The sequence below is a fragment of the Biomphalaria glabrata genome, chromosome 3 (genome assembly GCF_947242115.1).
Source record: "Biomphalaria glabrata chromosome 3, xgBioGlab47.1, whole genome shotgun sequence".
NCBI classification, from domain to species: domain Eukaryota; kingdom Metazoa; phylum Mollusca; class Gastropoda; family Planorbidae; genus Biomphalaria; species Biomphalaria glabrata.
Window position 1 is genome coordinate 37,032,700 of NC_074713.1, and position 13,871 is coordinate 37,046,570.

The 13,871-nt window shown below is 39.0% G+C and overlaps 1 protein-coding gene across 1 annotated transcript; it reads left to right on the plus strand.

Moving 5' to 3' along the window:
- Positions 1-5,645: 5,645 nt before the first annotated feature.
- On the plus strand, positions 5,646-12,872 carry LOC106057123 (uncharacterized). Its single transcript, XM_013214206.2, has 3 exons — positions 5,646-5,846; positions 7,324-8,418; positions 12,528-12,872. The coding sequence occupies exons 2-3, from the start codon at positions 7,471-7,473 to the stop codon at positions 12,804-12,806; spliced, it is 1,227 nt and encodes a 408-aa protein (XP_013069660.2). The 5' UTR covers positions 5,646-5,846; positions 7,324-7,470; the 3' UTR covers positions 12,807-12,872.
- Positions 12,873-13,871: the final 999 nt, after the last annotated feature.

A 13,871-nucleotide genomic window follows, 5' to 3' on the forward strand; every position in this document is an offset into this window, starting at 1 on the left:
ATACATAGGACATGTCTATGTTCTCTACTTACGCCAGTGTGAAATACACAATGCACTAATTAAATATAAATGAACTATGCAAAATACACATGATAATATTCAATGGAAATATGCACAAAGTAATTAAGATGGAACTTGTAATTAAGTTCGGCTTACCACCAGGTATTCCTCTAGGAGTAAGAATAAATGAAGCAGTCCAGACTCGATAGCTCAGCTCGAATGAGAAATGAAAGAGAGTCTGGCCTGATTTAATTTACCTTATATACGGGCCTGGAGAATGTGGGCGGAAACAGGAAATGTCCTAGGCTAAGAATTATCTTACACGTGGGTGAATTTAGACTTAAGATGGGAGCGTCGAGAGGCGCTTCGACTCGAGTAATCTCCTAGATCAAAGAGAGTCGTAGGAGAAAGGGGGGGGGGGAGTGACTTGCATTCCACACAAGGTGGTGTCCACTGCGGCTGTCAGACATCCTACCGATAAGATCAAAGAGTCTGTGCGTATCTTTGCCCCGGTCAAGGGAAGATAAATGAAAGGACTGGCCTAGTTTTCTCTAAGGTGGTGGACTAAGGTCTAGCCTGGAGAGAAAAGGGTGGGGCGGGTGGAGAATTCAGGGGTAGGATGGGGAAATAATTAAAATAAAATAAATAAATAATGAAAAATAATAATTAATGCTGTGATACATTTGAGGGACTCTAGCGAGTTTTTGACTTGTCACAATTGGGTAGGGAAAACCAGTGACCGCCATGAGTGGCACTGGAAGAGACGAGAGTATACTGACGAATCAACAACTTCTCCTGAAGAGGCTTTCAGAACAGGATAGTTCTTATCTCAACGGGAAGAAAAGATTCGAACAGCTGTAGGAGTATGGTTAAATCTTTGGATTTCTGTACAACTTGAAGATATTATTGGCATTGAACTAAGATGATTTGTGGAAGTGCTGCATGGATTTGGACAAACTTTGACATGAAGAAGATTATGCGATGTGGACGTGTGTGTGTAGAACTTAAGAAGTTTCAAGAAATGATTCCTGATGACCTCAATGCACTTCAAAAGAATCTTCCCTATACATTTGGCATTTCGAGATTCTACTCCCAACATTTGCTGCTGCATACAGAATCTAATTGACAATTCCAATGACCGTTGCGAATGCGAAAGAAAATTTTTCAAAGTTGAAATTTATAAAAAAAAAAAAAAAAAAAATTATCCACGGTCCACAATGTCGCCAGACTCCGCAGCTCACCCATTTTGTGCATCGAAAAGGAACTTGTATCGACATTGGACTGCGTGGATCTTATCAACTGGTTTGCATTGCGTAAAGTCAGTAAAGTGAAAATCCGAGACTAAATCCGTCTGTGACCGTCTTAGCCACTATTTAGTAAATGTTCGTTTTCTTGCAAGTGTTCTGGTTCTCCTGCGTTATTTAGTTACTTTCCGACTCCAGCTGGTTGAGCAGCAGACATTATTCTCTAGTTGTTTGTTGTTGTTTTAGTTTTCGTGCAAAATGTTTCTGAATCATTAGTAACGGTTACTAATCTTAATTTAATGTAGTCAAACGGCTTATAGTACAGTAATATATTTTGTAACAAAACTAAGACCAATGGGGTTAGAGGCAGATGAGCCCGTTAGCTTTATGTGGTATGGTATTTTTTATGGCTCACGGCCCCGCATATGACACTCGCCCAGGGGCCCCGCTCACTGCTAGGGCCGCCTCTGATTGTAAGTCATTGTAACCGATACACTAATTCACAGGCTAGAAAAGTATGTTATGTTGATCGTTCAAATGTGGTGGGCTGTTTATTGAAATTAAAAAAAAAAAGTGGTTGATCAGGCCTTAATAAAGAATTGAAGTGACTCATTCCCTTACAGCCTTACAGTGCAGCTGATTAAAATAAATGTTGCATTGTCAGCAGAAGTTCAAGTTGCTCTACACTTGCTGCTTATCAGTGAAACACACACAAATCTATTTGATGACTATATTGACTTAATGTCGCCACATACTGACTTGATCAGAAAATATTGGCTTATTGGAAGTGACTTCAAACAATTCAGCTTGTTTTTATTGGAAGTACCTGTCTTTTGGCAAGACGCATGAAGCATGTTGGATAAAAAAAATTACAGACCGTATTATTTACATAATACATAAATAAATCAGGTGTGTTTCTACAGCCAAATGTAAAGCTGCTGTGTTTCTACAGCCAAATGTAAAGCTGCTGTGTTTCTACGGCCAAATGTAAAGCTGGTGTGTTTCTACAGCCAAATGTAAAGCTGCTGTGTTTCTACGGCCAAATGTAAAGCTGCTGTGTTTCTACGGCCAAATGTAAAGCTGCTGTGTTTCTACAGCCAAATGTAAAGCTGCTGTGTTTCTACGGCCAAATGTAAAGCTGCTGTGTTTCTACAGCCAAATGTAAAGCTGCTGTGTTTCTACAGCCAAATGTAAAGCTGCTGTGTTTCTACGGCCAAATGTAAAGCTGCTGTGTTTCTACGGCCAAATGTAAAGCTGCTGTGTTTCTACAGCCAAATGTAAAGCTGCTGTGTTTCTACAGCCAAATGTAAAGCTGCATAAATTCTCTCTCTCTCTCTCTCTCTCTCTCTCTCTCTCTCTCTCTCTCTCTCTCTCTCTCTGAGGTACAACAGAACATTTTGATTTCAACTTGATCCGACAATGGGGGTAAATAACGGGTACAAGTGTCAAGGGGACAAAACTTCACATATCTAGCCATATCTATATTAGTACTGAAGGATTAATTCCCTGCTGTTAATTTATTACGACTATTTATTACTAAATGTTTTTTTTTCATGTTTTGTTACGAGCATTTCAATAATTGTGAAATGTTTGAATTTGATGCCAGAAAAGGTGTGGCAGAAATGTTCACTAGCCAGACAGAGTTGATAAAAGCTTTGTACAAATACTTTTTAAAAAGAACTATATATTGGAATAGCCCCACATTTATTACCATGTCTATCGATACTGCAAGATTTATCTCCCTATTTCTATATAAAGCAAAATTAGTTGGTTAATTTTATTTTCTTGATTCGTGTGTTGTCCTCGGCAATGACTAACTGTGTAACGATTCAATTTGATCCAAGATTGGGAAGTGGGAGATGTGTACAAAATATGTACCAAACAGACAGCGTTGATATACGCTTTGTAAGAATACAAACAAAAATACAATACTTGTTGCTTTAAAAAAAAGAATCCTTATTATATTTTAACTCATTTAAAATTCACACTTTTATTAAAATACAGTTACCGGTATTCTATCTAGTTCATATATTACCTAATCCAGACTTTATTGGTTGGCCCTTTGTTTATAGAATGTCACATTTGGACTCGACATGACGACAGTATAGCAACTCAGCACTGCGTGAACCAAATAGCGCTCCTGGAGTGGTCTTCATTTTGTAATATTATTCTTATCGTCTGGAGGAAATAAAGTTCCTCGAGTGATCTCCGCTTTGTTATAGTCTTGTCTTATCGTGGCTTTGCCTAGTGGGAAGGTGGCTTAGCGGATTAACAAGACATCCCGCCCCGCAACACACACACACAATTCAACAATGGTTGCATGTATAGATCCATAGGCTATAGAAAGTGGATCAAAACTGGCCCATGTATTACAACTTCGTTTGGTAGATCTTTTAGGACTCTGTTAGCTCATCTAGTTTCGATATGTTTTATATTACTCGGCATCTGTGTGATCCCGTCACTTGAAGTAATCGATCCTCCAAGAATCACTGTGACCGCAACACATTTCCAAGAAATGATTCGTCAACGTAGAGGCTACGTGTGTTGTTTTGTCTGGCAATACAAACTGGAGGAACTTCCTGTGATTAGAAGCCAAAAGATTATCAGTTATCTGGCTACTTTGTTGACACCACTTACTAGTACCAGTAACCATGTTACTCTGTTGATACTAGTTACCATGATACTCTACTGATACTAGTTACCATGATATTATGCTGATACTAGTTACCAAGATAATCTGTTGATACTTGTTATTATTTTGTTATGTTGATACAAGTTGCTATGATATTCTGTTGATACTAGTTACTATGATACTCTGTTGATACTAATTACTATGATACTCTGTTGATACTAGTTACTATGATACTCTGTTGATAAGAGTTACCATGTTATGCCAATACTAGATCTAGTTAGTGATTCCCTAAGCTAGTATTTGCAACTGGTTTTCTCTATTAACGTGTTTAGTGTCCTGTTAACTATCAGTTCCACTGAGTCATGCTGAAAGTTGGCAGATTCCACAAGTGATACCAGTTACTCCTTTTCTTTGTTTAATCAAAACGTTTGTTTGCACTAATTACAAGGATTCGACTTTATTTATTTTAATGAAGGTCATCTGTCAACTTCCTAGAGCAGATTTTTGTGTGGCCCACATGTCAAGGCTATCAACTTTACACACAGACGTCAGCCGATAGGCAAGATTTACAAACAGGTTTAAGTGACACGGTTTAACTGCAGACAAGTTAACATGTTAATTACAGAGTCATTCCGTTTAAACGAGAATATTTGCTATAACGATTGGTCTCGGTCCAAATCACTTATTGTGTTCAAGAGTTGGGTGAAAGTTTGTTTAGTGAAACATGAACGCTATCTAGTAGCTACCTACGACGCTCTCAGTATTTCGATTCTGATTTATCATAACATTCCTTGCCTAGCTCCTTCAAGATTCCATCTTTTAGTTTGTATTCTTAGTCAATGTTTTAAGTGTTTCCACCTAAGTAATAGGAAATGTTTCTGTAAGCAATACTAAGTGTCTAAGTTTAAAAAGATCCATACAAGTGTGTTAGATATTACTGGATAGATATTATATAACTATTGCTACATTAAATACACAAAAACACAAGAAAACAATACTTGTCACCCCTAATGTTATATAAAACTTAAAAACCTAAGCAAATGATTTTATGTCTATGGAAGCGTGTTACTTTACCTAGAGAACGAAACAAAACAAGTTTACAAGATGTATGTATTAGTTGGGTCATAGATTATAGTTGGGTCATAGATTATAGTTGGGTCTAGCTTTTTGTTATAATGTACTTTTACAGTCTCTTACATCTTACCCACACACCTCGAAACACTTATGCACACAAACACACACACACCTTTTTTGTTCCTCTTAACTCTTCTTTAATCGACTATTTTATGGGATTCAAAAAGGACATAAATGAATATATATAGATTCGTTTTTTTTTTAAAGAGTATCGCCCCTGTGCATAGCCTCGTCTATTCCACACCGCTCACTGGTCATAGTTCTGGGGATTAGTTTAAGTGCTAGCCCTGGCTGCGATTACATAAAGTGAAATTTGATTGAGTCCATTCAGCCTTTCGAATGTATTTCTCCAGACAGACACAAGCCCCGCGCAATAAATGGTGTGAAAACGGTCGATTGCGTTTAGGATTTCTTTTCATTCTTTTCTGTGTTATTGAGAACAGATCGATTCTCTATTTACTTTTTGTCATTTTTTTATTTACACATCGATTCTATTATGGAATCGACAAAATAAAAAGGGACGAGTAAGTATAGCTGTGTGTGGTGGGGGTAGTGCGGAGTAAGGTGCGTAATGATTTAGCTTGTGGGGTGGGGGAGGGGAGATCTTATCGCCCCCCCCCCCAAGTAGCAGCGCAAGAAAGAAAGAGGAGAAGAAATGCATGTAACAAACTGATTGCTCTGTATTCATTCGTATTAGGAAAATATTCAGAGTTGGCAGCTCCGATTAGAAATTGTCTAATCGAGATTGCGTATAGAACAGAAGTTTTTGAGCTAGTCTAGGAGATATCGGCCTCCTTGAAGGTGGCGCTTCATGCTGCTCCTACTGAACAGTTCAGGTAAGTCACGTAAAGACCTTTACATAACTGTACATTTTTCGGTGTAAGAATTTCTAATCACATTTGAAATCTAATGGGGGTTTTTTGGCTAAAAAGTTATTCGATTCGGACAAAATTGTATTTTAGGAGTCAGTAAGTCAGTTTGAGTTTCATACAAAGAGGTTTTAAAGAATCGCAACATTTTCAAATCATTTGTTTTTGTTGTATTAAACCCAATAACAGAAGCGTGTATGAATGAACATTTTGTTTCAACATTGTATACACAGTGTGGTGAAGAACATTTTTGTTTCAACATTGTATACACAGTGTGGTGAAGAACATTTTTGTTTCAACATTGTATTCACAGTGTGGTGAAGAACATTTTTGTTTCAACATTGTATACACAGTGTGGTGAAGAACATTCTTTAAAGCTTCCAATGTTCTTTCAAGGAAACTCAAAACGATGTTGAGAAGTCAATTTTCCCCGTCACATAAGTCATGCGTGTAATAGGTGCAACAGCTTTACTTTTGATCTCTGAAAGCGAACACTTAAGTCGTGCGTGTAATAGGTGCAACAGCTTTACTTTTGATCTCTGAAAGCGAACACTTAAGTCATGCGTGTAATAGGTGCAACAGCTTTACTTTTGATCTCTGAAAGCGAACACTTAAGTCGTGCGTGTAATAGGTGCAACAGCTTTACTTTTGATCTCTGAAAGCGAACACTTAAGTCGTGCGTGTAATAGGTGCAACAGCTTTACTTTTGATCTCTGAAAGCGAACACTTAAACATTAACCTAAAGTAAAAATAAATAGTACATTCTACTTGGATTCAAATCTAGGGCCACGAGCTAACCAGTTAATCACTCTAACACCCAGCCACTCTTTTCCTTTACAGGTGTTTCTTTCATGCGGGAACCATAACATTTCAGGGTCAAAGGTGTGTGGGTTCTGTGTGTTTGTGTGTGGAGGGGGTTGGTCTGGATACGCCACTGCAATAAGGTCCTTCGAGTACATTTACTACAGAATAGCAAAATGGTGGTGTGAAAAGCTGTACTAAACTGTCAATCACTAAACAAATAACAGACACATAGAAAAAGAAGAGAAAGTTATATGGAGAACTATAGGAGGGGCGATATAATGTATTCTAAAAAAAAATTTAAATAAAAAGCCTTTGAGAGAAACTGGAGAAACTAAATGCTAGAAATTTGATTTTACAGTGCTAAAAAGTGCACAATGGTTACCTCCCTTTGAACATCCATAGCTTATCAACCCTTCCTTCATAGAGTAGGCCTACATCAGAAACACTAAAAGAACTACCAATCACCAATACCAAGAACCATGTGTTGACTTCAAAGACAAGCATGACATCTTTTTCTGCAAGGTCTTTCTTTAGGCATCAATTGTTTCAGCTTTACTCGTGTATCAGATTTAAGTTATTTTCTTTTTATGTAAAAACTAAATAGTGACCTATATAATTTTTTACTATTGTTATTCTTTAGGTCTTAGTCGAAAAGGTTCAGACCAAACTATGAAATGTGATTCGCATGGAAACTATTTCAATTCGTTACATACACTATTACAAGCGAGATACAACCTAAGAATTCTCTTCAAACAGCCGAGGAGTTAAAGAGTTAATTGTGATAGTTATGGGGGACATGGACAAAGCATCCCTTCGTGCAAACATCGTGGAAAGAAAAAGATTTGAACAACTAGTAAGTATCTACGAAAGCTCAAAACGGAACTTGATTTCTGACATGCGCAAATCGCAGGCGTCATACCGGCGGAAGTTGAAAGTTTACCGGGAAAGAAAACGAGAGATAATTATGTCGAGGTCTAAGAACTCGGACTCCGCCATGGAAGAATTATTTTTGGAGCAGATGAGATCGCGAAATCATGTCGGCCCTAGACCAATGATCAAATCATTGACCTCAATCAATGGAAACGAGACGGTGGAACCTTTGTCAAGGCACACCACCTTGGTGTCTGATTCCATAGAGCCGGACGATGACGGTTTCAAAATATTTAAATCTAGACTTTCGGCATATACATCAGAATTGAATAACTCTTCTCCAAGAAGCAAATCTAATTCTGATTCGGGAACAAAAGAACAGCTGACATCTAATGAATTAATCATCACAGTTGAGGGTGTCGTCAAAACCTCAGAAACTGAGGGATCCCCATCTGATAGAAAACATCTACTGACAGTGAAAACATTACCAGGCAGAAAAAATGCGACTTCATTACCTTCACCTTCCCAGACGTCAGCCGATACACAAGATTTACAAACACTTTCAACAGCAGACGTCAAGCCCAGTACAGCTCCAACAACAAAGGCCAATCCAAACTGGGAAAAGGGACACGTAAGATCATCTGCGCTGCCATCGATTCAAAGAGCTGGTTTACGCGAGAACTCGGCTAATCCAGATGAGATTGGTTTTGAAATGCCAAGGTCTTCTAGCAGACAAAGGTCAAGACTAGATCTTCGTCCAAGAACTGCCTGGGAGCTTTTGAATTTGGAAAGAGTAACAGATGATAGAAGACAAGCTGGCAATAGGGAGAGATTTCAGAAAAAGCTGGCTGGGAACTATCGTCAGGTAAATATTCTTACTCTTTTTCATGCCAATCATTTTTTCTAAAATAGCTTTAACAAATAAATTTACACTTTTTCAGGTTTGTCACGAGATAGACGAGATGGGGCTAAAAGTCACATGGGCCGGTTGTCACAAACACTCTGCAGACATAATAGCCCGAACAAAATTGTGAAACTACATTTAAGATGCTTACCTAAACTAAAAATATGCAAAGAGTTGCAAAATGAAGTCGCTACCGCTTTCTGTTCCCCAACTATCATTGTTTGACTTGTTTGAAAAGTGGACTTTGGCCTAACTTTGTAATCTCAAGATCAACTAAACAATGGCAATGGCGCTAAATTGAACTTCACTGTTGCCAACTTTATACCAAAGAATTGAGCTCTAATTTGAACACTATATTAATGCATGGCAATCGATCTTCGTCTCCAATCTCCTTTATCCCCTCTAGTTAGTTGCCCATTTCTTTCAAATACGTTTCAAACCGTAGAGTAACTGCTTCCTTCAGAGTGACATGATTTTGTGTTTTGTAGGAGACATCTCAGAGCATTTCATTGTGCAGTGCTAAAAGGTGTACGCAGATGTCCGTTATGTACGCAGATGTTCATTATGTACACAGATGTCCATTATGTACGCAGATGTTCATTATGTACGCAGATGTTCATTATGTACGCAGAAAAAAACAAACAAACTTTGATAGTTTTGTTCCCGCCTTGTATGAGATTCTCCTATAATATTGTAATAATTGCTCCGTTTGAGACCATGTCATGTCTAGATGCATTAGTGGCTGTTCGTATCAAAGCTCAGCCTTATAAAAAGTTACGGTATTAAATTAAATGTTCTGAAAATGGTTGCAGAGCAATTTATCAAATTGGATGGGGTTAAAGGTCACAGTTGTGCCTTTTAGTCTCAGTGAAGTAGGCCCTATGGTGAAATGAAACACTCTGTGACCTCCAAGTGAAAACAATGAAACACTCTGTGACCTCCAAGTGAAAACAATGAAACACTCTGTGACCTCCAAGTGAAAACAATGAAACACTCTGTGACCTCCAAGTGAAAACAATGAAACACTCTGTGACCTCCAAGTGAAAACAATGAAACACTCTGTGACCTCCAAGTGAAAACAATGAAACACTCTGTGACCTCCAAGTGAAAACAATGAAACACTCTGTGACCTCCAAGTGAAAACAATGAAACACTCTGTGACCTCCAAGTGAAAACAATGAAACACTCTGTGACCTCCAAGTGAAAACAATGAAACACTCTGTGACCTCCAAGTGAAAACAATGAAACACTCTGTGACCTCCAAGTGAAAACAATGAAACACTCTGTGACCTCCAAGTGAAAACAATGAAACACTCTGTGACCTCCAAGTGAAAACAATGAAACACTCTGTGACCTCCAAGTGAAAACAATGAAACACTCTGTGACCTCCAAGTGAAAACAATGAAACACTCTGTGACCTCCAAGTGAAAACAATGAAACACTCTGTGACCTCCAAGTGAAAACAATGAAACACTCTGTGACCTCCAAGTGAAAACAATGAAACACTCTGTGACCTCCAAGTGAAAACAATGAAACACTCTGTGACCTCCAAGTGAAAACAATGAAACACTCTGTGACCTCCAAGTGAAAACAATGAAACACTCTGTGACCTCCAAGTGAAAACAATGAAACACTCTGTGACCTCCAAGTGAAAACAATGAAACACTCTGTGACCTCCAAGTGAAAACAATGAAACACTCTGTGACCTCCAAGTGAAAACAATGAAACACTCTGTGACCTCCAAGTGAAAACAATGAAACACTCTGTGACCTCCAAGTGAAAACAATGAAACACTCTGTGACCTCCAAGTGAAAACAATGAAACACTCTGTGACCTCCAAGTGAAAACAATGAAACACTCTGTGACCTCCAAGTGAAAACAATGAAACACTCTGTGACCTCCAAGTGAAAACAATGAAACACTCTGTGACCTCCAAGTGAAAACAATGAAACACTCTGTGACCTCCAAGTGAAAACAATGAAACACTCTGTGACCTCCAAGTGAAAACAATGAAACACTCTGTGACCTCCAAGTGAAAACAATGAAACACTCTGTGACCTCCAAGTGAAAACAATGAAACACTCTGTGACCTCCAAGTGAAAACAATGAAACACTCTGTGACCTCCAAGTGAAAACAATGAAACACTCTGTGACCTCCAAGTGAAAACAATGAAACACTCTGTGACCTCCAAGTGAAAACAATGAAACACTCTGTGACCTCCAAGTGAAAACAATGAAACACTCTGTGACCTCCAAGTGAAAACAATGAAACACTCTGTGACCTCCAAGACTTTCATCGTTAGGTCGGAAAGTTTTCACAACACCCAAGTAAAGGGGGGGGGGAGGCAGTTTTCACAACACCCAAGTAAGGGGGGGGGGGAGGCAGTTTTCACAACACCCAAGTAAAGGGGGGGGGGAGGCAGTTTTCACAACACCCAAGTAAAGGGGGGGGGGGGGAGGCAGTTTTCACAACACCCAAGTAAGGGGGGGGGGAGGCAGTTTTCACAACACCCAAGTAAAGGGGGGGGGGAGGCAGTTTTCACAACACCCAAGTAAGGGGGGGGGGGAGGCAGTTTTCACAACACCCAAGTAAGGGGGGGGGGAGGCAGTTTTCACAACACCCAAGTAAAGGGGGGGGGGGAGGCAGTTTTCACAACACCCAAGTAAAGGGGGGGGGAGGCAGTTTTCACAACACCCAAGTAAAGGGGGGGGGAGGCAGTTTTCACAACACCCAAGTAAGGGGGGGGGGAGGCAGTTTTCACAACACCCAAGTAAAGGGGGGGGGAGGCAGTTTTCACAACACCCAAGTAAGGGGGGGGGAGGCAGTTTTCACAACACCCAAGTAAGGGGGGGGGAGGCCTATATGTCATTCTTTCAAATCGAGCAGACTTGGAACTGCTACAAAAACAAAGTCTTGTCTCATTTTGTTTCTTGCTTTTAGTCAAATCAAACTATTGTTATGTTTGTATATGTGACTATTTACCCAATGCCATGTATCAACTTTCCTCATGTCTGGGGTAAACTGTCACAACCTCAGCCCTACCACTTTTTTGTTGCATAACTCTTGTAAACAATGAGATTTTTTTTTTTCATTTTTTTATAGTCGTAGTCTGAATTTGTAAGTTACAACTTGAGAGGTTTTGTTAAGAATCGATGAATTCTAAATGTTTGTAAACTACTGGAAATTGTAAATTACAGCCCCACCTTCCCCCGACTAGCTCCAGAAGAGTGGTAAGTCACTAGAATGTTGAGCCAGAAGTCCAAGGATTCAGTCGTCTGATGCTCAAGAGTTTTACTCTGGATTAGCATATGTTCCTCAATGACCTAGCTGTAATGGCTAGCTTGATATATTTGGGGTGAACAGATGTCTAAATACTTAACTGTTTTTCTGACTATACAGTAGACCATTAGCCAAGATTAACGGATGATCTATTTAATATATTTTTTAACTGAATTGGGGGAGGGAAAGACACGGCTGGTAAAGCGCTTAGCCTCTGACCCGAGGGTCCTCGAGTTTAAATACTGGTGAAGACTAGGATTTTGAACTTTGGGATTTTTAGACCGCCCCTGAGTCCTGGGCACATGACCTCCGTATCGAAGGTGTTAGCTGGCACACGTTGGGGCAGTAATTGAGGCTAACCATAGGACATTCTCATTAACCACCGGCCATTCTCTGCAAACTGCATGCAAATGCCCTACTTAGAGCATGGGAATGCACCCATGACGTATGAAGGTATTGTCACTATGTGAGATGAAGGACAAATAGGCCTATATAGTTCACATTATGATGAAAAGTATATGTCAATTGTTTAGATTTACGTCTAATGCCCTAGATAAAAATGCAGTTTTCAAGGTTTCAGGCTAAAATTACCGTGCACTAGTGCTGAACCAAATCCGTCCAAATATATCTCACTATGTGAAAAACAACAACAACAACAACTCCAGAAGGCAAAATGCATTTAAGTATTTTATTATTTTATAGGATCTACAGATCTAGATCTATGCTGCATTCCACATTCGTCTTACTTGTATACCAGACTTGATGTGTATGTGTTTCTATTTGACCACAGATTGTTTACTTAGACAACGACGAGTTACAGGAGCGTGGGACATTCTACAATTACTTGCTGAAGGGTCGTCTGGAAAGAGAACATTCTAGGTTCGCCGACATCTGCCATAAGGTCCAAGACTTTTGTCGTAGTCCTGGTTTGTTTCTGGTTGTCAAGGACGCCGACACTTTGCCTGTCAATACTCTTGGAGAAAGACCGCTATCTAACAGACGCTATTCCATGACGCCAACTCCAAACACAAAGGGCATGCCAAGGAGAACAGCGTTGAAGCAATTCTAATACGAGAAACTGCTAAAGTAGCTTCTCTTGCAATGTATTAAAAAGAAAAAAAATGTCAACGTGTTACATTTCTAGGCTTTTTTTTTTTTAATTCGTTTATATGAATCATAATATCTGTTCCTGGATGATCGCAGTTAGCTTTGAAGTCTGCAGGCTAACGGCTAACTCTAGTTTATGACCTGTTACGGTACGAGTTTGACCAGACATCAGCATCTACTCCAGAAGTTTACTTTTGTAAGAGACCCGTCACAATCACACATTGGTCACTTTAGCTTTCATCGTATTTCTATTTTGAATGGTTCAGGCCCGAAAATTTAGAAAATCGTTTTCTATTTCATTTTTTTAAAATTAAAATACGCCCCTGGAGAAATGATTGCATGCCATCCCTGGAACAGCTGTAGTAATCAGGCATAACCACCCAACAAGAAATTTTGAAATCAAAACATTGTAAAAAAAAAAAAAAAGTGCGGTAGAAAATATTTTGTCTTGTATCAAATAATGAGAAATAAACACTAATGACAGGAGAACAACAATCAAGTAAGAAAGCAAACATTGTGACTGTAAATACTAAATAAATGGTCAGAAAAATTATCTGCCTGCGCACTCACAAGGTTCCTGAGCATGCTTGAGTGTGCCAGAACAACACAGGGGAATATTTTGTTTAGAGCACATAAAATGAGCTATTACACGCCATATTTCTGTTATAAAATAAAAATAAAATGTTTAAAATTACTGAAATTATGGGCATTTCATTTGAAAAAAAGATTAATAATATATTTAGATATGTGTGACGATCATTCAGTCTTTATTTTTTGGAAAAGGGGGGGGGGGGAGAGAGGGCCATCTATAGGGGATTCTTCTAAAGGCTATGGCTTAGTTTACTTATAGGTAAATCCGGCACTCAGTCTCAGAGTTTGTTAATGATGATAGTGATAGTTAATAGTGACTTCCTGCAGGGATAAGCCTTTTTTCATTTTTTCAAATAGATTTTGTTGCAAGTGGAGTCACTGACATATATATTCAATGCTCTTCCTCTCACTTTGTTGTGTTCACATTCCTTAGGGT

Excerpts from the sequence above, each read along its gene's own strand:
- LOC106057123 (XM_013214206.2), top strand. The coding sequence starts at position 7,471 with ATGGGGGACATGGACAAAGCATCCCTTCGTGCAAACATCGTGGAAAGA. Across the intron at positions 8,419-12,527 it reads TGGCTGGGAACTATCGTCAG|ATTGTTTACTTAGACAACGA; the intron begins GTAAATATTCTT and ends ATTTGACCACAG.